The following is a 24,802-nucleotide window of genomic DNA, read 5'->3' as shown; positions in this document are numbered from 1 at the left end:
ATGAGGGTGTGTAATTTTCATTTATGGGTGCAACTAACCCTTTAATAATTATTTAAGGGTGTTTCTCTCTCTCTCACTCCCTTTCATTTTCATAACCAAAATGATTGTTGAATGATTTTAATTGTTAGGATACTGGATACACTCATGAAGGTTAGGACTTAAGATATTTACTCTGCTTGCAATATATTATCATTGTGGCTGTTTTTTTTTATGTGACTGAGCATGAGTGAATTTAAATGTATAATTAAGTTACTGATTAGTTTCTAAACTCTGCATTAGTTTTACATTCATTTTAATGTTATTACAAATATTAGCATTTGCAGTTAACATGATGGCTGACAGATATGATGGCATTTGGCTTATCTCATAGAAAACTTAGAAACACAAGAAGCAGACTGACAACAGAAAGGGAAGTTTATTTTGGTTGCAATTTAGATCATTCAATTAAACCATCATTACATTCATATACAAGACATACCACCTAAGTCTCAAAAGAGAAATACATAAGCTGACTTGAAATGCCATTTCATGGCATTAATATTGAAAGTTTAAGCTTGGGTTTAATTTAAATGTGAATGAAATTTCCCAAATCAGAGGGTTAACATTTGGATCAATGAGATATTCATTATGTAGGATAATAGACTTTATCATAATGGTGATTGATTTAGCATTAACGTGCCATTTCATATTACAGAAATACACTAATTATAAATATACTTAGACAAACAAACGACGATATATTACAGAATGTTTAATAAAGACTGCAGATAGTACTTCATTGGGCACAACTGTGCATTTTGGTATAGATTACAAAAAAATCAGATCTAAATAAGCTTTCTTAGTTTAGTTTGTGCCATTAAAATCTGCTGTTATATGATCGTTAATGAAACTCTGCTTTACAAACATAGATTTATAGCTATCATCTATCATATGTTCATAATTATTGAAATTATTGAATAGTTCTTATAACATATGGTAGGAGTTCAGTTGATAACCTCTTCCATTTTCTTTTCATCTGAACAATTGTCTGGATATGATATTCAGCATTATAATTATTAAAGCATTTGTAAATGAAACAGGTTTATCAAAAGCACTCCCAATAAAAACATCAAGCATAATGTTATTTAAAACCACAGGACAGTGTTTGAACAGAAAGAGACTTGTGATTAGGTGTAAATGAGTGCTGTCTACATTGGCTTCAGTCATAATCCGTCACGATCAGAATAAATAGTAATATTCATTGCTGACATGTACATTCATCACAACACAGTGCTCTCTGATTGGTTGGTGATTGGTGCTCCAAAATAATCTCACAATATGAATGTAAAACGCAACATTACAAAAGAGTAATAGATCGGCCTCTACAATATCGACTTTCTGTGCTATGCGTGATTCTTTTCTGTCAGTATATGTAATAACCTTCGCATGCCTGCAGGAAACACAGGCAGATGATACACAATGCTCTAAAATAACACTAACCAGGTTGATCAAAATCGCAAAAAATAGGATCAACTTTACATTAGGGGCACTTCACCACACCTACATAGCATTTAATTTGGTGGCAATATATGTATTCATCCATATTTACAAGCACAACCATATCTGCAAATACTTAGCCCAGCTTTAACACGGGTTGTCTTTGTTAAAAAGTATGAATGGCTTATGTGCATATGGCTGTTGTAAATATGTTCAAATGCAGTGCCTATAAAGTAAAACAATCAAAAACCAAAAAAACAGAATTAGGTTATTTTAAGTTGATGAGCACACATACGACAACAATACATATTTTACACCCATAATACTAGTGATGGTGTCTGCCTCAGGTAAGTTAGAAGTTAAGTGTCTCTGACATCATCTTCCACCAATCCATGAGCTCCTCCTTCTCTTCCTCCTTCCTCTCTTCCAGCGACTCCAGCTCAAAATCCAGCTGAGTGAGTAAAATGGAGATGTCAGAATAGGACGTTAGATATAATGAGAAGAGTGAGAGAACAGAGGGTCTGTGTTTACCCGTGTAGCAGGGCTGTGGGGAACAGATACTTTCTTGACCACAGTGAGGTACCCAGGAACAGATGCTGACACTTTGTAGTTACCAGGAGCCAACAAGCGCCAGTAATCGCCATCCTTAGCTAATGAAAAAAATAAGGACAGTGATTTACGTTTGAAAGTTTACTTCCAAAAGTGGCAAATTATGTCCACAAGAGGGCAGTCTAACACACTAAGTTTTCAACAGAAACCTAATTTGCTGGTAGAGTAAAAGGTGAAATATAATTTAATTTTGATGAATAGAGCTTACAGCTCATGAAAGTCACAAATCAGTATCTCAAAATAGAATATTTCCTAAGATCAATTAAAAAAAGAATTTGCAAAACAGAAAAGTTCAAGTTGTTTAAAGTATATTCATATATGCAGTCAATGCTTGGTTGGGGCTCCTTTAGCACAAACTCCAGCATCAGTGAGGAATGGCATGGAAGCGATCAGCCTGTAGCTCTGCTGAGGCACTATTGAGCCTTCAGCTTGTCTGGATTGTTGGATCGACTGTTTCTCATCTTTCTCTTGAAAATATCCCATAGATTCCATATGGGGTTCAGGTCAGGCATGTTGGCTGGCCAATCAAGCACAGTAATATCATGGTCAGCAAAGCACTTGGAAGTGGTTTTGGCAGTGTGGGCAGGTGCTAAAGTCCTGCTGGAAAAGGAAATCAGCATCTCCATAAAGCTTGTCAGCAGATGGAAGCATAAAGTGCTACAAAATCTCCAGGAAGACGGCTGCATTGACTTTGGACTTGATAAAACACAATGGACCAACAGCAGCAGACGTCATGGAAGCCCAAATCATCACTGACTTTGGAAACTTCACACTGGACTTCAAGCAGCTTGGATTTTGTGCCTCTCCAGTCTTCCTCCAGACTCCAGACCTTGATGAAAAGCAAAATTTACTTTTATCTGAAAAGAGGACTTTGGACCACTGAGCAACAGTCCAGATCTTTTTCTCCACAGCCCAGGTAAGACGCTTCTGACGTTGTCGCTGGTTCAGAAGTGGCTTGGTAGCCCTTTTCCTGAAGATGTCTGAGCGTGGTGACTCTTGATGCACTGACTCCAGCTTCAGTCCACTCCTTGTGAAGCTCTCACAAGTGTTTGAATCAGCTTTGCTTGACAGTATTCTCAAGCTTGCGGTCATCCCTGTTCCTTGTGCACATTTTCCTACCCAATTTCTTCCAGTCAACTTTGCATTTAATATGCTTTGATACAGCACTCCTTGAACAGCCACCCGTTTCAGTAATAACCCCCTGTGACTTACCCTCTTTGTGGAGGGTGTCAATGATCGCCTTCTGGACCATTTCCAAGTCAGCAGTGTTCCCCATTATTGTGGTTTCAAAGAACAAGAGATACCCAGAATTGATACTGTAGGGATGGTCATTTATTGAAACTCAAATGTAAATATTCTAATATTTTGAGATACAGATTTTTGACTTTCATGAGCTGTAAGCTCTAATCATCAAAATGAAAACAAGAAAAAAAACTTTTGAAGCATTTTACTTTACATGTAATGAATCTAAAATATATGGAAGTTTCACTTTTTGAAATAAGTTATAAGAAAAAATGAACACTTTCATCATATTCTAATTTTCTGAGATGCACCTGTATTTGTCACACTTAAAAGATTCAGATAATCAAAAAATGTTAATATTACACAAAGATAATTTAAGTAAATACAAAATGCAGGTTTTAAATGATGATTTCATTTATTAAGGGAAAAAAAGCTGTACAAACCTACCTGGCCCTACGTGAAAAATTTATTGCCCCCTCCTGTTAAATTTCACTAGCCACACCCAGGCCTGATTACTGCCAGACTTGTTGAATCAAGAAATCACTTAAATAGAACCTGTCTGACAAAGTAAAGCATGTTTATAGACAGTTTTGGGGGTAACGCATTACAAATAATAATATTACTTTTTTCCAGTAACTAGTAAACTAACGCATTGCTTTTTAATTTAAAAGAAAATATCAAGTAACACCAGTTACTTTTTTCCCCATTTATTGACTGACAGTGCACTGTGTGAACATGCTGTTACTGTAGTTCTAGACTAAATGTGAATGTGCATTAATTCATCCCACTCGCAAAAAACAGATTTAGTATTCATCAAAATGAATTAAAACAGTGAAATGCAAACTCAGAATATGACGCAAACCTGCAATAATTAAATATGTTAAATAACACATATATCTAATCCCATTTTATTAACCATGTCTTTGCTGCTGACCTTTGATGATCCAGTTCAACCATACTAATAAGCAAAAATGACTTTAGATAAACTAACACTTGTGCTTCATTGTTTTTTTATTGCTGAAGAGTGTTGAACCTTCTTCTCCTGTGTTCTACTTTACAGACATGAATTTACTTTTCCTTCAGCCTGAGGTTTATTCATTACACTTTTTGGTGAAAGGGCTTTTACATTTGCTATAATTAGAACTTCTTGTATTAAAAACAATCAAGCCCTGCTCATATTTAAAAAGTAACGCAAAAGTAACACAAAAGTAACGTAACGCATTACTTTCCATAAAAAGTAGCTAAGCAACGTAATTAGTTACTTTTTTAGGGAGTAACGCAATATTGTAATGCATTACTTTTAAAAGTAACTTTCCCCAACACTGCTTATAGAGCAACGCATCATGACGCGATCTAAAGAAATTCAAGAACAGATGAGAAACAAAGCAGTTGACGTATCAGTCTGGAAAGGGTTATAAAGCCATTTATAAGGCTTTTTGGACTGGGGTTTTTTTGATTAGGTAAAAAAAAACAAAAAAAAAAATACAGCTAACTAACAAAATAAAACACAAAAACATGACATAAAAAAACATGATTTTTGAAAATTAAAAAAAACCCCGGAGTTATCCGTTTTTGCAAATAAATTCTTCAAATGGAGAAAACTTGGAACAGTGGTGAACCTTCCCAGGAGTGGCCGGCCTACCAAAATTACTCCAAGAGCATAATGACGACTCATCCAGGAGGTCATAAAAGAACACAGAACAACATCTAAATAACTGCAGGCCTCACTTGCCTCAATTAAGGTCAGTGTTCATGATTCAACAATAAGAAAGAGACTGGGCAAAAACGGCATCCATGGGAGAGTTCCAAGGCAAAAGCCATTGCTGACCAAAAAGAACACAAAGGCTCATCTCACATTTGCCAAAAAATATCTTGATTATCCCGAACACTTTTGGGCAAATATTCTGTTGACTGATGCGACAAAAGTTGAACTTTTTGGAAGGTGTGTGAAGGTTACATATGGCATAAAACCAACACAGCATTTCATAAAAAGAACATCATACCAACAGTCAAACATGGTGGTGGTACTGAGATGGTCTGGGGCTGCTTTGCAGCTTCAGGACCTGGTTGACTTGCCATAATTGATGAAACCATTAATTCTGCACTCTATCAGAAAATCCTGAAGGAGAATGTCCAGCCGTCAGTTTGTGACCTCAAGCGCACTTGGGTTACACAGCAGGAAAATGATCCCAAACACACCAGCAAGTCCACCTCTGAATGGCTCAAGAAATACAAAATTAAGGTTCAAAATTAAGTCAAAGTCTGGACTTAAATCCGACTGAGATGCTGTGGCATGACCTTAAACCAGGGTTCCTCAAATTTTTCCCAATCTGCTGCAGAGTTTAGCTCCAACTCTGATCAAACTCACCTACCTGTGATTTTCTAAGAATCTTGAAGACTCTGATTAGCATGCTCAGGTGTGTTTGATTAGAGTTAGAGCTAAACTCTGCAGGAGTGGGACAGATTTGAGGATGCCCATTCATGCTCAAACCCTCCAATGTGGATGATTCATCCATAGCGATGTGAAAGACTCATTGCCAGTTATCGCAAACGCTTGATTTCAGTTGTTAGATTTAGGGGGCAATTACTTTTTCACGTAGGGCCAGGCAGGTTTGGACAGCTTTTTTCCCTTAATAAATGAAATAATTATTTAAAAACTGCATTTTGTATTTGCTCGGGTTATCTTTGTGTAATATTAAAATTAGTTTGATGATCTAAATCATTCAAGTGTGATAAATATGCAAAAAAAAAAAAAAAAAAAAGACAGGAAGGGAGAAAAACAGGAATATATATATATATATATATATATATACACACACACACACACACTGCCGCTCAAAAGTTTGGGATCAGTAAGATTTTTTATGTTTTTTAAGGGAGTCTCTTCTGCTCATAAAGGCAGTATTTATTCAATCAAAAATACAGAAAAAAAACTGTAATATTGTGAAATCTTATTTCAATTTCTAATATTGGTTTCCTATTTTAATATACTTTAAAATAGAATTTATTTCTGTGACGCAGCGCTGAATTTTCAGCATCATTACTCCAGTCTTCAGTGTCACATGATCCTTCAGAAATCATTCTAATATGCTGATTTATTATGAGTGTTGAAACTGTTGTACTGCTTCATATTATTTTTTGGAACATGTGATACTTTTTTCTTTGATTCTTTGATGAACACAAAGTTAAAAAGAGCAGCATTTGTTCAAAATGGAAATCTTTTCTAACAATATAAGTCTTTATTATGACTTTTTATTCATTTAACACAAAATTTGATCACAGAAATAAATTATATTTAAAAGTATATTAAAATAGAAAACTGTTATTTTAAATTGCAATAATATTTCATAAAATAACAAATAGATACAGCCTTGATAAGCAGAAGAAACTTTAAAAAACATTAAAAATCTTACTGATCCCAAACTTTTGAGCGGCAGTGTGTGTGTGTGTATATATATATATATATATATATATATATATTAATTATTATTAGTTATCGTTTTTTTTTTAAAGCACTAATATATATATATATATATATATATATATATATATATATATATATATATATGAGAAACAAATTAATTGCACATTTTTTCTGAAATTAATCGTGATTAATCCCACCTAACAATAGGAGTTTACAATTAAAAGTTTTTAAATATACTTTTATATAGCAATAATTTCCCATTTCACATTCAATCTTCAAATTAATGTAGAAACAACATAAAGGCGGTATATTTTTTATATTTGTTTAATGGCATCTTTTTATGACTGAAGGCAAGTATCACTGATACCATACTGATGTCCCTAGGAAATAATTTTTTTTCCTAATATTTAACCATTGACTATAGCCATTCAGCATTACAGTATAATTGAAAGCTATCAATTTTAACATTTAAGTGAACTTAAAACAATCTTCTCATAAACCCATAATAACAAATGTATATTAACCGTGCCCTTCAGCAAGTAGGAAATATACAGAAATTGAATAAAGTTATCAAACACTAAATTCTAAATTAATTATAGATGAATCCTTAAAGCTACAAAAATGATTGATTTCCTCGTTTTTGTTCTTTGATTAACAAGCATAACAGCAGCTGGGTTATTAGATTTTTTGGCTGCTATTTCTTTTAAGACCTGCCTCTGCTGAAAGTGGCGTGGATCTGACACGCATGCTCATAGTTTCATTTGTGTTTAATATTAAATGATACAGGCTACAGCACATATTGCTGCATTTGTGCATGCAATTGTAGAGTAAAGGCTACAAGCACGCTATGCTGAGTGGAGCGCGTGTCTATAAAGTCTGCCTTTTGATGTGGTCATAAAGGCATTCTGCATCTAAATAAAAGCAATTCTTGTCAAGAAAAAAGAGACAGAAGCAGCAGTTGTGAGTGGGGTGGCCAAAACTAGCTCCTCCCCTGCGTTAACGGGGTTAAATATTTTTAACGCCATTAAACTGGAAAAATTCATCATCTGCGTTAACATGCTAATTTTGACTAATATATTTATTAGAAATATATTATTATAGTTTTGTTTCTGTTTAATGATGCTAGTTGTGCCTAGCCTTTAAATAATTTCAAATTGCTGTGTGTATGTATGTGCTTGTTTGTGTACCTGTGGACATATCGTGGTCAATTCCTTCAACAGAAATAGAAGCATTTGAAATGGGGTTCCCTTGGAGATCACGAACAAATCCTGCTACTCCTCTGTGAACCTGTGAAGGACATGAGGGATCAAAAGGGATGAAACTACCTCCTTCTAATCCTGACTCATGAGTCTAAGCTTTACAGAAAACAAAACAACTCTCTCTCCCTGTCAGCATTTTCAAACAAAAACTAGGCATTAGAAAGCAAAGGATTCGGCTGTACCTGCTCTATGTAGCTGACCAGTGAGTTGCGGTTCTGGTCCCAGTACTGCTTGAGTGTGTCCTCAGGAGGAAACTTATCACAGCTCAGCTCCAGAGTGATCTCAAAACAATTGCTGCTCAGATAGTTGAAGTCCTGCATACCTGACAGAGAGAGAGAAAGGGAAAGATCAAAGGTTTGGAACTGACGTTAAAAGGATCACCTTCAGTTAGTCCCCATTGACTTGCATAGTGTTTTTTTTTTCATACTACGGAAGTCAATTTGGACCAGCAACTGAAGGTGAACTATCCCTTTAAGTGGCCTTTTTCTTGGTCATTTTTAAATTTTTAATTAACATGCACTACGTGGCGAAAGTAATGTATGTGGGCACTTAAACAAACACTCATATGAGCTTGGTGTGCATTTAATTTCAAAACCATCTGCATTAATCCGCTCCAATGCTGCTAAAACAGCTTTCACTATTCCAGGAAAACATTCCACTAAATGTTGGAACTGTGGGGATTTGAAAGAACATCAGTGAGGTCGGGACTTGGTGTTGGATGAAGCCTGCAATGACCATTTCAATTTATCCCAAAGATGCTGTCAGGCCCTCCCCAAACTGCTGCCACAAATTTGGAAGCGCACAATTCTCTAGATGTGATTACCAGCTTTAGGCAAATGAATTCCCATGCCTTTTCTTGTTTGTTTGTTTTTTTAATCTGGTATTAAACCTTCTGCTTTTACCCTTTATAAAAAAATATACATTAGACAATGTCCTGATGAGACATATTATTACATAGCATCATACAGCAAGGTCCAAATTGATAATCAATAAAAGTGTATAATAATTTGAATTTGAAGTTAAATATTTAATATTCTGCACTATTTCTAGATCACTTATCAACTAAGAAAAATAAGTGGCTTTGACAATATAAACTCCTCCATAAAATATACAGCACAATCAATACATTATTATGCTGTGCGAAATACTAATAATAATAACAATAATTATGTTTCTAATAAATCAATGTACAGCACAATTAATACAATATAAAAGTGATGTCATGAAGCTGTGCATTATACCTCCTGGCACACTGTACCAGGCTCCTCCATTAGTGATGCCCTCTTTGAAGCTGGAGTCATCATCATTCTTGCGGCATGGCGGCCGGTTTGGGTCAGACATCATTGGGTTATAGCTGGAGTAGGCCTTAGCCAGAGACTTAAACACCAGATCATCTGGACTAGCACTATATTCATGAGTAGAACCTGATGGACAAAAAAAAAACAGGCAAATAGCCAATCAAATTGTATGATAAAACAGGTAAAAAAGGTCTATTCATAGGTCAGATTATGTAGAATGATGCAAATACTGTAGGTGTTTAATAAGGGTTAGGGTTACTTTGTAATTACATTTTATCACATTCATCACATTTATTATATCACATTCTGCTATTCAAAAGATCAAAAATACAATAAAAAGAAGTAATATTGTGAAATATTATTATAATTGAAATGAACTGTCTTTAAATATAACATGTTTTTTTTTTTTATTCCTGTGAGGGTAAAGCTGAATATTCAGCATCATTACTCCAGTCTTCAGTGTCACATGATCCTCAGAAATCATTCTAATATGCTGATTTGGTGCTCAAGGAGAAATTCTCATTATTATCATTGTTTATTTATGCTGCTTAATATTTTTGTGGAAACATTTAGTGATATATTTTTTCAGAATTGCTTTATTTACACAAAGTTCAAAAGAACAGCATTTATTTGAAATAGAAATCTTTTGTACCAATGTAAATGTAATGTTTATGAATAAAAGTATAATTGTTTTTCAAAAAATCTTACTGACCCCAAACAAATATTATATTATATTATATCCTTAATCTCTATTTAAGAATGTATATGTTTGTATGTGATTGTTTTGGTGTATGCATGTGGTTTCTCACCACTGCGTGTCTCATCATATGGGTAATTGGCCACCACGTCTCCTCCATGCAAATTGGCTGATAGGACAAATGGAATGTCCATAATCCAGTGAATGACAGCCTTAGTTTCTGGTGCCAGCTGTAACACACAACAAAGAAAATCTAAAAACCAATCTAAAAAATATTTTTTACCAATCTAAAAACTGATGCTCCAAAACACTACTAATACCATGCTGCGATATTTAACAAATAGTTGATCAAATGCTCTCTTACCTTGGTGTTTTCATCCACAGCTTTCTTCATGTTTTTCAGGAGATGGTTGTTGGCTCCTCCCTCTCTTTCATTCATGTAGACGATGCGATCAAGATCTGGAAAGTTCCGGTTCAGATCAATTCCCTGAGCATTGCTGCGGCCCACAAACCAGTCCTTCATCTCACCAGGCTGCACATAAATATTATAATAATGATACCATTAGCAGAATTACCACAATCTTTAAAAAAAGAAACAAAACAAATCTCAATTTTCAAGTAGTTCACTCAAAAACGAAAAATTGTCCCAAACGTGTATGTTCTTCTTGTCACAAAAAATAAAGTTTAAAGAATCTTTATGAAGGACTTTTTCATTCCAGTAAATTAAATTTTTTTGACTTTCAAGGGACCAAATGTCCCCACAAGGATGGTAAAACCTGATTTTTTTTACATTGTAGGGACCGGTCTGCGGTTAAACATTATTAAAAATAGTAAATGATGTTTATCTGAAAGTGTAACAATGCAAACAGGTTTTCTGTAAGGGGTAGGTTTAGGATTAGGGGATAAAAAATAGCGTTTGGTCAGTATAAAGTAGTAGAAGTCTACGGAAAGTCCCCACAATTCACAGAAACAAAAGTAAGTGTGTGTGTGTGTGTGTGTGTGTTTGAGATTAACAGCTAAAGTCACTAATGCTATCAATTATGTCTTAAAAACTTGCTGACCCCTAACTTTTGAAAGAAAGTGTATTCATATTTATAATAATTAAAATAAATACTTTAAGACAGATGTTGTTGCAGTCTTACTGACCCTAAACTTTTGAATAGTATAGCAAACCTTCAAAAAAAAGGGGGTTTAAGTTTTCTGGCAGGGCAGACATAACAAAAACAGGTGAAAGCTGAACAGACTCAGATTAGATTTAGTGGAGACTAGGTTTCAGACTGAGGAGGAAGTCACTTTGGTTACTCGTCATTTTTCAGACACTACAGGAAATGCCAGTCTTGTAAAGTGAGTTTGGCTAAAAGAGGACGTCTGAATACAACCGTAACTGTTTTAAAATACAAATAAAACCCATGATCACAAGACTTTATCCTATCTATGACCTCTGTCAACCTCTCTATCCTACTGAAATTGTTTTATAGTTTTTAAAGTATAGTTCCCATAAAAGATGCAACCTTTGTGCTCATATTTGCCAGGACAGGACTTTTCATTTACCAAACAGAAAAACCCAGAGACAATGCATGTTTGCTGTGTGGTCAGGACAGACATTTATCACAGCTGAAGCAGTAAAGCAGTGCGGTAAACCACATCCCAGTGAGGTGTTTAATAATCTTCTGGTTTCCCCTAAACAAATGTGAAACTAAAAGTCCAGGGACCTCATGTATAAAATATGTCAAATGTGTCGTGAAAGGTCAAAGCCCACACTTGTGTGAGTACAGACTGCAGAAGGATGTGGTAAACCACAGTAAAGTGTTATGAAATCAGCACCACTGCATTCTGCCAACAAAACTCTGCTAAAATAAGGTGAGCAGTTTTTTAAAATGGAAATCGGGGATTTGTTTTAGTTCAGCAGTCAAAATTTAATTGAAACCTCACTTGTTATTATCTATGTTTTTCTTTTTAGTAAATTGTTGTGGGTTCTATATAATACTATTAATAAAATTAATAATTGATATTTTGTTTGCTAGTCCACCCTAAATGTTTTTAATACAATTCATGAAAACATTAGAGTATGACAAATAGTAAATAGTAACCATTGCAAACAGCAAAGAGATGAAAACAGTTCTATAGTAGGGGTAGGTGATATACCAATAGACACAATAAACCTGTAGAAATTTGTCAACTGCTAGTGATTTTTGGACTACTGTCTCTGTTATGCTCACGTAACGTTGCATATGTAGCCAATGCACTTCCTACTTTACATTTAAATTGCTGGTTTTCATTCAATAGAGCATTTCGCAGCACATTCCACCTTCCCCAGCTCCACCTGTCTAGATCTGCTACGGGTTATTATATATGCTACTTGTGCAGCAGCAGTATATCTTAAATACTCACAGCACCGTATCGGCATATGTATTGGCAGTAGCAAGTTCCTATACTTGCTTTGCAGCAGCAGCCAAGACTAAATACATTATATTACCATGCTAAAATCTTCCAAGTTGTCATGATGGAAATATGAGAACATATGATAAATAGTTTTAAAAAAATCTAATTTTCTAATTGTATTTATTATTTTCATAATTATTTTTAAGATACTGTGTACATTAATTACAACCTTTTTTAACTTTTTGAAATCTTATTTTATGTTTGTGCTTTTGGATATGGATCTTTACTATCCCTAATTAGGCTTTTTATTTTCCATTTTAGGCCCATTTGGAACACAGGACATCAAAAACCAAAGATACACCTGCATTCTGTTTATATTCTTCTTCTTGTGTAAGGTCTGTGTGTGCTTACCTGAGAGGCTGCTTTCTCAAAGCCGTCAGGATTCATGGAGGGCATGATGTGAATGCGTGTGGAGTGGATCAGGTCGATGATGGTGTCGTTGCCCTCCTGATACTCATTACATAGATATTGAGCCAGATAGATGAGCAGCTCTCTGCCCACGGCCTCATTACCGTGCATGTTCCCAATGTACTTAAACTCCGGCTCACCTATCACACAAAAACAAGCACAGTTAATGACATGATACTGTATGCACGTGTGTTAAATGAACTGACAAAAATAACAACTAAATGATGCCTTGCCAGTTATTTTAAGCATTATCTTTTAAAAAGTGAACTGTACTATTTGAGTTGTATGAATCACATGTATAAATGTCAAAGACAGCATAACCAGTATCTTACCAACCGATCATATGTAAAGTATTGGACAGTTTGGCAATCACTTAGCAAATATTATAGACATTTTATGATGTATTTTACTATTATGATACTGGGTCAAATAGAGGACAAACAGAAAGGCTGTTAAAAGAAAAGCTTAACTTAAAACTTTTACTTAAATTTAATGTCTAATAAAATATTATATTTAATGAAAAATTAGATATAAAATAGCATTGAAGTACATAACTTGATGATCATATTTTGGGCTTTTAAAGTACAAAACAAATAAAGTCAACCATTTCAAAATATAACCAATGAAAATCAGCACAACAAAGACAGATATTTAAAATATCCACACATAATTAAATATTTTACTATACTTGTCACTTTCCACAAATAGGGTACAATAGGGCCTGAAACGATTAGTCATTTCTACTTAAGGAGGTGAAACTAAATATTTTATGAGCTGTTTTATTTTCTATCCATTTTACATGAGATGTGAGACTTCCTCTTGGTTATTTTTAAAGTTCTCTTCTTTTCCATTTCAAAAGCAGCTCCTTTGTTTACTAAGGCATACAGTACTGAATGCACATTTATTTTCCATGCACACAGATTGGAAACAGATGGAAGAGCTGTTTTATTCAGCAGGGTTCCTTGCAGGCTCTGGCCTTTTTTAGCCATCTATTTCACTGCCTCCCCAGAACATCTAAATATTCTACATCTCGCAATTAAAGAGCAACATGTGCAAAATATCCACTGTGTGTGTGTGTGTGTGTTCAAGCTCCTAAATAAGGACGTATGTCCATTTCACATTTACAACCAGACTTTGAAGCTCCAATTACTTTAAAATTAAATTACTGCCAAACTCTTTTGCAGATGTTAACGTCAAAGCAAAGTATTCCCAGGCCAGTCCATAGGAAATGTGCGTCTGAATGTGTAATGTGTGCGTGAGTGTGTAGATGGGTAGGTGTCTGAGAAAAAGTGTGTGAGAAAGTGAGAGACTGAAAGTAAAGGTGTTTTCTGATTTGATTTTTTTAACATATGACAGGATGTGCTGTTTATAATTTCAATATATAATAAGTTTTTAAAATATATTTTATATCAGCTGATAAGCAATGCAATCATGGAATAAATATAGTTTTATACTGCACCCACGGCGAAGATAAAAACCTACTTCTGAGGTAATACTTGGAATTTGTTATTCACGTTAACTTTTAATCAACAACCTAAAGATAAAATATATGTAAATTAAATTTTTGTCAAAATTTGTTTAGTTACAAGTCATATTTTGTCACAATTTGTACTCATGAAATATTGACAAACTGATGAAAATAATCTGATATAGAGAAGATATTTAATTGCTTTATTTCTGCAATAAATATAAATGAGAAATCATGTATCAAATGAGACTACAACAGTAGAAATATAATATCCATTATAAATATTAAAATAAGATAAAATAATATTCGTAACATATTAGTTGTTGTTTTGAAATGTATCTTTTGTTAAATAAGAGCATCTGCTAAATGTCTTAAATGTAAATATATAAAGAGCGAGACAGACTATATATCATGTCAGTCAATCATCTTCACTTTTTACATAAATGAACATGTAATACACTGGGTATTATTAAAGTAAATTCCATAAGTGATGCTGTGAATTTTCAGTGTCAAACCGTTTTTGACAATGAAAGCTTTTACACCCCTTGTCCAAAAATGAAATAATTAATGCATCAGGTTGACGAAGGATGAACACAAAAAGTGTGAAATCCCACACAGACTGTAAGAAACAAACTGCCCGTTTATTACGAAATTATTACAGTTTTATATGTATGTCTTATCCAAATAAAGCAAAGCTGTTTTGATAGCAGTAATGAGGAAATCATCTGCTGTACAGATGAAGTGAGGTGCAGGCAGGAAAGGGGGAAAACTGCTAATCTATCAGTGAAACAGACAAACAAAAAGGCTAAAATAACACATTTCAAAACCATGTACATCACTTCTCTCTCTAAACATATTCTATAACATCAACACCATCTCTCACACACTCATCTCATCTCATTAACTTTCTCCTTGCTTTGTTTACTACCTCTCTATCCCTCTTTCTCTTTTCTCCCTTCCTCACAAAGAAAATATACAGTGCCCTCCAAAAGTATTGGAACAGTAAGGCCAATTCCTTTATTTTTGCTGTAGACTGAAAACATTTGGGTTTGACATCAAAGGATGAATATGAGATGAGCGATTAACATTTCAGCTTTTATTTACAGGTATTTTCATCTGGATCTGATACACAACTTAGAAGATAGCACCTTTTGTTTGAACCCACCCATTTTTCATGTTACCAAAAGTATTGGAACAGATAGAATTAACAGATTAAAGTGAAAAAGACTTGCAAATCCTTTGCTTTCAATAACTGCATCAAGCCTGTGACCCGTTGACATCACCAAACTTTTGCATTCTTCTTTTGTGATGCTTTTCCAGGCTTTCACCGCAGCCTCTTTCAGTTTTCACTGTACGTCAAGAGAAAGATGAGAACTGTTACACGATATCTGTTAACCTCATTTAGGACAATATACCTGACGAAAGACAAACATTTAAACACGCAGCGTTCTGTTTCTTGGTCATATAGCTTTATTATTTGTGTATACTCCATCTGTTTTTAAGACAAATCCTTCAAATATAAGTAACTAAAATGTCACTTTGGTTTAAATCAGTATTAAATATGGTATCAGATATATGAATTTACCAAAGATTTGGTAAACATGCAAGGATATCATATCTGTAACTGTAATCTGTGCCGCAATTAAAATTTTTGAATAAAAATTAAATATCACAGACCAACCTGTAAAGATACCATAAATCCTTCAGCAAGTCAATGTAGGTTGTATATTGGGTCTCACAGTAAGATAAATATATACATTAGGACTGTTGATAAATACAGTAAATAACAATTAATCTCATAAATTGATGGAGTTAAATCTCAAATTTAGCAAGATTTTGTATATTACATTTATTTGATCAAAAATACAGTAAAAACTGTAATACTGTAAAAAAGAAATGTAATAACTTTTCTATTTTTATATATATTTATATACTTCAGAAATCATTTTAATATGCTTATTTGGTGGTTATCAATGTTGAAAACAGTTGAAAACTGTGAAACAACTTTCAGGATTCTCTAATGAATAGAAAGTTTCAAATAGCAGCCTTTATTTGATATAGAGATCTTAAGTTACAAATGAAGACATTTAAGATATTTATAATTGAAGATTTCTATTTTGACCATTTGCATGCGTCCTTGCTGAATAAAAGTATTAATTTGCAGTACGCACATTTAGTTTTTAATGCATGCAGAAACACAATAATATGCAATAATGTTTTATTGCTGCCACAGCAGCGATCTGGTGTTCTTCGCTTTAACGTTAACAGATCAGCCTGTGTTTTACTCAAGTGATATTTAATATTCATACAGTTAAACATATTTAGAGTCTTCTAATCTTACTGGCCAAGTGCCGTTCAAAGACCAGAGTATTATATACGAACACTGCAGAACAGAAGCTTAATGAGGAATGCATGGGTTTTGAAATTCAGTCTCAGCTTTGGTTTCTTTTAAAACTTGAAGGAAAATTATCCAAACTAATTTAGCAATTCAATAAAGATGTGTTTAACAACAGGTTTGCTGCTATTAATTATTGCTGCAGTATCAAAATTGGTATCAAGTGTCGATTCCAAGGGAAAGCAAAGGATTTTCCTTGATCCAAAATGCAGATTTCGTATGAAAAACAAATCACACACTAGCACAGCATTGTTTACTGGAACAGACTGCCCTTTTGCAATCTCTCTGTCTTGCTGTGTTTTAGCCAGAGAGACACACACTGAGAGAACAGTGAGCCCAAAGATGAGAAATGCAGTGCCTTAGAGAGCAGAAACTGCTGTCTCATCTTCATGAGATAAAAAGGACGTATGATGTATACCACTTTCTTCACATCCCCTTGTTCAAAAAAAAACACAAAGAGACAGAGAGCTTCAGTTTCTTCAGATATGCTCAAATTTGTCTCTACAATAAATGCACAATACAGTGGAAAATAGAATTATATGACACTTTCCATGAATAGAGCCTGACATTCTTTCTTTTTAAAAACAAATGGTCAGTGAAAAGAGGTTCATTACTTTTCAGAAAATGGTGATTAACCTTAGGAGGTCAAACTACTATAAATGAGCTATATTATGTTCTATTCATATTTTCCAATAGACCAAGTTGGAGTAGACGTCATAGTTATGTCACTTGCAGCTGTGCGCATGTTGTGGTGGCAGAAAAATACTCATAAAAAGTGGAGGGAAACAAGTAGAATCCATGAAATAAGAAAAAAAAAATATTATTGTGCCTTTGGATGTCAGAATCTGAATGCAAATCATTTTTATACAATACTGTCATCAAAGACACCATTTGATACTAAACGCAGATGTTTAAACGGACTGACTATGGATGAAACCTGCTATGATTAAAGCATAAATTTTATTTAAACAATAGGTTTACATAATATTTAGCTACATATGCAGACATATTGTATTTGCCCTACAGTTACAGCATGAAATATAACATTTTACATAACATTTACCTATTTCAGCTCACAATTCTGACTTTTTTATAGCACATGCAAGTTTATATCTCTTAGTTCGGACTTTAACTCAGTTTAACACAATTAATTGCAAGTTTGTCAATTCTGAGGAAAAAAGCCAGAAGTGTGATATAAACTCATGATTCTGAATCGAGGGGAAAAGAGAGAATGACGAGTTGATTTTTCTTATAAGAATTGTAAGATATAATCTCGAAATTGCAAGAAAAGTCAGAATTTTGAAATACTTTTTTATTCTTTTATTCCATGGCTTCCATAGACTGCTACTATAAAACTGTCCTTTTCTGCCCCCACATATGGCTCCGCCCACAAAAAAAATTCATCACTCTTTGCAAACACTGAAATTGGTCTATAAACATCAGAACTAAGGAGATAGTTCACCAAAAATAAGAATTCTGTCATCACTCAAGTCATAAGAGTGAGTAAATGATGACAAAATGTGCATTTGTTTCAAATACTCATCTATTTAAATATTTACATTAATTTAATTTAAATAAAATTTATAACATTATATTTTTTTCAGCTATACCAGAATGGGCACCAGGGTTGCAAATTTAGCCTGAATTTAGCTACCGCTTAAAGTTTAGGATCAATTTTGGTTTGTAGTTATTGATTAACTTAAAATTCCCATTATTTTTTCTTACTATAACTTGAGTAACAGGCTTAAATGGTTGTTTGATGAATGCACCAAACTATGGAAGCCCCTTTCTGCCACTGAATAAAAAATTAAAAAGGTAATTGCGACTCTTTTCCTCACAATTCTGAGAAGAATTCTCACAATTTTTTTCTCAGAATTGTGAGATATAAACTCGCAATTGCGAATTAAAAAGTCATAATTGTGAGATATAAACTCGCAATTCTGAGAACACATCAGACCCCCCCCCCAAACCCCCCCCCAAAAAAAGTTGCAATTATGAGAAATAAAGTCAGAACTGCGCGATATAAACTCACAATTCTGACTTTTTTCTCCGAATTACGAGTTCATATCTCACAATTCTGACTTTTTTTCTCATAATTGTGAGATATAAACTCGCAATTGCGAGTTTTTCACCCCTCAAAACTGGACTTTAAGTCGCAATTGCGAGTTTATATCTCACAAATCTGTGAAAAAAAGTCATAATTGTGAGATAAAAAGTCGCAATAACCTTTTTTATTTTTAATTCGGTAGTGGAAACGGGCTTCCATACCAAACACTACCATGTGTGCAAAAAATAGGGAATAGACTGATTTACAGTACTTGAAAAAGGGACAATGCATGCAGTAATAAGTTTGTACAACAAAGTGTGGGGCAAAGCAAAATATAAAATGTTGGACATTTATTTAGTTAAATGTGGGATTGAATGTTTCCCTCAAATGCTTTAAAATAAAAAAAGTGTATGGAATACCAAAGTGTATTTGCGGAAAGCGCAAAGTGAAAATATACATATAAGATATATCAATATATACAGGTGCATCTCAATAAATTAGAATGTCGTGGAAAAGTTCATTTATTTCAGTAATTCAACTCAAATTGTGAAACTCGAGTATTAAATAAATTCAATGCACACAGACTGAAGTAGTTTAAGTCTTTGGTTGTTTTAATTGTGATGATTTAGGCTCACATTTAACAAAAACCCACCAACAAATTAGAATACTTCATAAGACCAATAAAACAAAACACTTTTAGTGAATTGTTGGCCTTCTAGAAAGTATGTTCATTTACTGTATATGTACTCAGTACTTGGTAGGGGCTCCTTTTGCTTTAATTACTGCCTCAATTCGGCGTGGCATGGAGGTGATCAGTTTGTGGCACTGCTCAGGTGTAATGGAAGCCCAGGTTGCTTTGACAGCGGCCTTCAGGTCATCTGCATTGTTGGGTCTGGTGTCTCTCACCTTCCTCTTGACAATATCTCATAGATTCTCTATGGGGTCCAGGTCAGGAGAGTTTACTGGCCAATCAAGCACAGTAACACCATGGTCATTGAACCAGCTTTTGGTACCTTTGGCAGTGTGGGCAGGTGCCAAGTCCTGCTGGAAAATGAAATCAGCATCTCCATAAAGCTTGTCAGCAGAAGGAAGCATGAAGTGCTCTAAAATTTCCTGGTAGATGGCTGCGTTGACTGTGGACTTCAGAAAACACAGCGGACCAACACCAGCAGATGACATGGCAGCCCAAATCATCACGGACTGTGGAAACTTCACACTGGACTTCAAGCAACATGGATTCTGTGCCTCTCCACTCTTCCTCCAGACTCTGGGACCTTGATTTCCAAATTAAATGCAAAATTTACTTTCATCTGAAAAGAGGACTTTGGACCACTGAGCAACAGTCCAGTTCTTTTTCTCCACAGGCCAGGTAAGACGCTTCTGACGTTGTCTCTGGTTCAGAAGTGGCTTGGTAGCCCTTTTCCTGAAGACGTCTGAGCGTGGTGACTCTTGATGACTCCAGCTTCAGTTCACTCCTTGTGAAGCTCTCCCAAGTGTTTGAATCATCCCTGTTGCTTGTGCACCTACCCAAATTCTTCCTTCCAGTCAACTTTGCATTTAATATGCTTTGATACAGCACTCTGTGAACAGCCACCCCTTTCAGTAATGACCCTCTGTGACTTACACTCTTTGTGGAGGGCGTCAATGTTCGTCTTCTGGATCATTGCCAAGTCAGCATTCTTCCCCATTATTGTGGTTTCAAAGAACAAGAGATACCCGCAATTTTCGATGGTAATTTATTGAAACTCAAATGTAAATATTCTAATATTTTAAGATTCTGATTTTTGACTTTCATGAGCTGTAAGCTCTAATCATCAAAATTAAAACAAAAAAACTTTTGAAATGTTTTACTTTACATGCAATGAATGTAAAATATATGAAAGTTTCACTTTTTGAAATAAGTTACAAGAAAAAATTAACTTTTTCACGACATTCTAATTTATTGAGATGCACTTAAAGTAAAGTAAAGTAAAGTCGTGACGTATTGTCAAGTATGGTGACCCATACTCGAAATTGGTGCTCTGCGTTTAACCCATCCAAGTGCACACACACAGCAGTGAGTAGTGAACAAATGCACACACACACACACACACACACACACACACACACACTGTGAACATACACCCGGAGCAGTGGGCAGCCATGCTGCAGCGCCCGGGGAGCAGTTGGGGGTTCGGTGCCTTGCTCAAGGGCACCTCAGTCGTGGTATTGAGGGTGGAGAGAGCGCTGTACATTCACTCCCCCCACCTACAATCCCTGCCGGCCGGGGACTCGAACCCACCTTTCGATTACGAGTCCGACTCTCTAACCATTAGGCCACGACTTCCCCCGCGACTTGTACGAGACACTTGATCAGCTCAAAAATCTTAAGACAACGCTTTGAAAGGAGGCAGTAAAAAGGCCAGATTTTATCATATGTGTGAATGTGTGTATCTGATATAGGTGTTGTCACATGCTCACTCAGCAGAGCACCAGATGGCCTGTTTCTGAGCACGTCCCAGCCCCTGTGGCAGACGGCATTGCACGCTAATTCTTCCTCATCTGACTGAGTACAGGGAAGCGCATGGCTCATGGTGCTAAGCTGATCTGTCTCCAGGGCAACTGCTATTTCTGCCCAACCATAACACTCCACACTAGCAGCACCCAACCGACGACGGGGCCTCTCTTTGATATCCTGCTCTCTCTCTCACATCTGTACGCTGCTGCTGAGGTGCAGCTGCGGTTGCCCATAGCTGCAGGGTGTGGGTGGTGCTGGAAACTCATCTGGTAGCAATAAAAGCCTTAATGCAATGAGTCATATCTACGCAAACAAACATACGGAGAGCCAACCATACTATTTAAGGAACAGGGGCCCTAACTTTAGGATAGCAGCTCCCCGTCTTACTGCTCTCACTTGCACACACGGAACTCACCATCAACACAAGACTGTGAATGAGTTTTGCTTAGTCAACACATGAACTTAATGTGTCAATAATAGAAATCCAATGCATGCATGACTTTAGTATTTTCAAAATAATTGAGATATTCTGTCATTTTATAATATATGTCTAGGCACTACAGCTGGAGTGAGCTCTAATAGCTAAACTGCATTTTACAGACATTTTACAGTTAACATTAATTCATTAGGTATCATCAATCAATAATATACAATTATACAGTATTTGTTAATCTGTTATTATTATTGATTGTCAATTAATTATAATAGATTAAACATATATTCTTAAAATTTGTATTACTATTATTTAATAATAATTGAATTATTTATTCATTTACAGTGTAGAGTGTTGGGAAGTTACTTTGGAAATGTTACAGATTACAAGTTACTCTATTTAAAATGTAAAAAGTAGTGTAACCATTTCAATTACTTTATTACGGTAATGTAACTGATTACTTTTTGATTACTTTTCTAAATTTCTAATGTTTTCAAGTGGTAATCATTTTAAAACATTTAAAGCAGGCAATTATTTAAAGCAATAATTGAATTGAAAGCACAGCCAACGCAAAATCAAACTCTTTTTCCATTAAGATCGTTCTGAGGTCAAATACGGATTTACAATCATGACAAGATATAGTTTAATAGCTATGATACTCTTTTTGAAATGAAATCTTTGGATAGCTATTATATGAAACACTGGCATCCAATGATGCCGTGGAAAAAGCATCTACATAAACCCAAATAGAAAAAATTATAATTATCGAATAAGCATGTGTCCTATTCTGTATCCTCAACTAGTGAAACATTGGTGTCTCATATTTTAGAGATATTTTAGAGAAGTCAATTAAATCTGTATGTATGTGAAAATATACAGATGAAAGCCCTTTGTAATCGTTAACATTTTCATAAGTAACTGTAATTTAATTACACATTTTTCTCAAGAACTGTAATTGATTACAATTACAATTATTTTGTAATTAAATTACGTAATTCCGTTACATGTAACTAGCTACTCCACAACAGTTATTTTGTTATCATTCTTGAGCTTATTTTTTCATACTATTTGAAATGTGAATAATATATTAGTATATAGAATTTAAAATGAACCTATAGATTCATAAATGCTTTATCGTTCATTGTTAGCTCGTGATATTTAATGTATTAGCTAATGTTAATTAATGACTTTATTCTAATCTAAAGAAATTCAGGTTACTTTATTTTAAGGTGTCCTTGTTACAGTGTAATTATGCATTTAAGTACTGAGTAATAATTATTACCTACATGTACTTACTGTATGGTTAGGGTTAGGATTAGAGTTTGGTTTAGGGTTACTTGCATGTAATTATGCATAATTAAGTGTAATTATAATAGTAAGTACATGTAACGTGTAACAAGGACACCTTAAAATAAAGTGTTACTGAAATTTAATCAGGCCTATAGGGTAAAGATAGGTGCTTGTTTTATCGAAGTCAAATGATCTCTGAGGATATTGATGATACAACAGCCAATGTCACACAGACATTGTATATAAAGGCCTGTATATACAAAAAAGTGTTTAATTGACAGAGATATAATGAATGCATAATATCCTCCAATTGAGTTTCAGTAATCATGTACTGAATTCATAATACAAATGACCAAAAATGAACAATCCTAAATAATTGATGCATCTCCATGTAGGTTTCACTATGAGGTGTTCAGCGATTAGCTTAATCCTTCAACCTAATTCCAGACTGTAAATGGAGTACAACCCAAAATCTATACAGCTTCAGATCAAGGATTTAAAACCTAACAACACAAACTAAATACTATATTTCCAAATGCCTATATTACTCAAACCTTAGTTACCATGGCACAGTGTAGGCCTATACCATAAAGATCTGCACGTGCACAGCAAAAAAACTAATACCGAAGCTAAATATATGTATATAAACGTTATAATTAATAATTATGTCAATGTATCTATTTATTTGACAAGAAGCAGCCTTGCAATTGAGTCTCTAATTTATCTGCAATTAAATATTCATTCTGCAACCCTCGCAAAATGGCGCACAGTGAGCTGCTGTCACCACATCTCCGTGAGCGCGCAGACACACCAAAGCGCACCTGCGCATCACAGAGAGCAGAGATGATTTATGAAACACTTACAAAATGATTAAATGAATCGGTACACACCATTGTGACCATGCAAAGTAGTATCTAAGGCAATGCCTGTTCAATTTCAATAGGCCTATTAGAGACGAGTGTGCGTCTTTGCAAATGTTGATAGCCATTCAGCAGATGTATATGAACCTCTCACATCGCCCATTATAAGAACCAAATGTGTTGTCAGCAAAGAGGATAAAACGTGAAATAAATATAAAAATGGCAATATGACAAAGGTGGTTATTTCACTGGAAGGGAGGAGAACCCCCTTTATTGATTTGTTATCGATTAATTGCCTAAAGTACTAATTTCATGTTGAATGGATAAACAGTGGAAAATGCTCGCTTCCGCTGCTCTATGGAGCTTCATTAGTTAATGCTATGATGCTGTGTCTTGCTGTATTATAATCTGTCATAGCTAATGGTCATCTCTCACCAGGCTCGTGGATCCCGGGGTTGTCGCTCATCTCCAGCACGAGCAGCTCTCGACCCTCGACACTCTCGCCCACCGTGTAGATGCGGGTGATGGAGGGGCACTGGAGCCAAACGGACACCAGCGCTTTCCGCATCTCCTCATATCGGTGGTACTCAAAGGAGATTCCTCCTGTCCCCGCAGCATCCCCGCCTGAGGCCAGGGCCAGCATCAGCAGAGCCCCGCAAAACACCGCCGCAGTCATCGCTCCCGTCTTCTCTCTCTTAGCACTGCTGACTGTCTGTCTCTTGTTTCTGTCCTGTGTGTTTGCCGTTTGCCTCTCTGGTTTTCTGTGTCGTGTCCTGTATGAACCGCAGAACTGATGCGTGAGCGCGAGTCCTGAGTACCTGTTTAGCAGCGGGGACGCGCGTGAAATCGCGGACGTGCAGCGCGAAGATTACACACGAGCAATTGGTGAACGCGCACGGTGCTACCCCTGCAGGGGCGTGGCTTATGTAATGACGACCGAATTTGCGGTGTTATGTG

The 24,802-nt window shown here is 35.2% G+C and overlaps 1 protein-coding gene across 1 annotated transcript; it reads right to left on the bottom strand.

The window, feature by feature from the left end:
• Positions 1–393: 393 nt before the first annotated feature.
• Positions 394–24,721, bottom strand: LOC306873622 (carboxypeptidase E-like). The gene is made up of 9 exons (XM_079423041.1): positions 24,281–24,721; positions 12,799–12,995; positions 10,370–10,537; positions 10,118–10,235; positions 9,252–9,434; positions 8,193–8,332; positions 7,939–8,038; positions 2,008–2,126; positions 394–1,927 (listed from the first exon to the last, which is right to left on the bottom strand). The coding sequence occupies exons 1-9, from the start codon at positions 24,519–24,521 to the stop codon at positions 1,829–1,831; spliced, it is 1,365 nt and encodes a 454-aa protein (XP_079279167.1). The 5' UTR covers positions 24,522–24,721; the 3' UTR covers positions 394–1,828.
• Between the last annotated feature and the right edge of the window lie 81 nt (positions 24,722–24,802).

Source organism: Barbus barbus, assembly GCF_936440315.1.
Source record: "Barbus barbus genome assembly, chromosome: 8".
NCBI lineage: Eukaryota > Metazoa > Chordata > Actinopteri > Cypriniformes > Cyprinidae > Barbus > Barbus barbus.
Note: the sequence above shows the minus strand (reverse complement) of the source record. Positions and strands in the feature narration are given on the sequence as shown.

Bases quoted from the DNA above. Each gene is read 5' to 3' on its own strand.
- LOC306873622 (XM_079423041.1), bottom strand. From the start codon at position 24,521: ATGACTGCGGCGGTGTTTTGCGGGGCTCTGCTGATGCTGGCCCTGGCC. The intron at 12,996-24,280 runs GTGAGAGATGAC...TTTGTGTGATAG, and splicing joins CCCCGGGATCCACGAGCCTG to GTGAGCCGGAGTTTAAGTAC. The intron at 10,538-12,798 runs GTAAGCACACAC...ATTTATGTGCAG, and splicing joins TTGAGAAAGCAGCCTCTCAG to CCTGGTGAGATGAAGGACTG.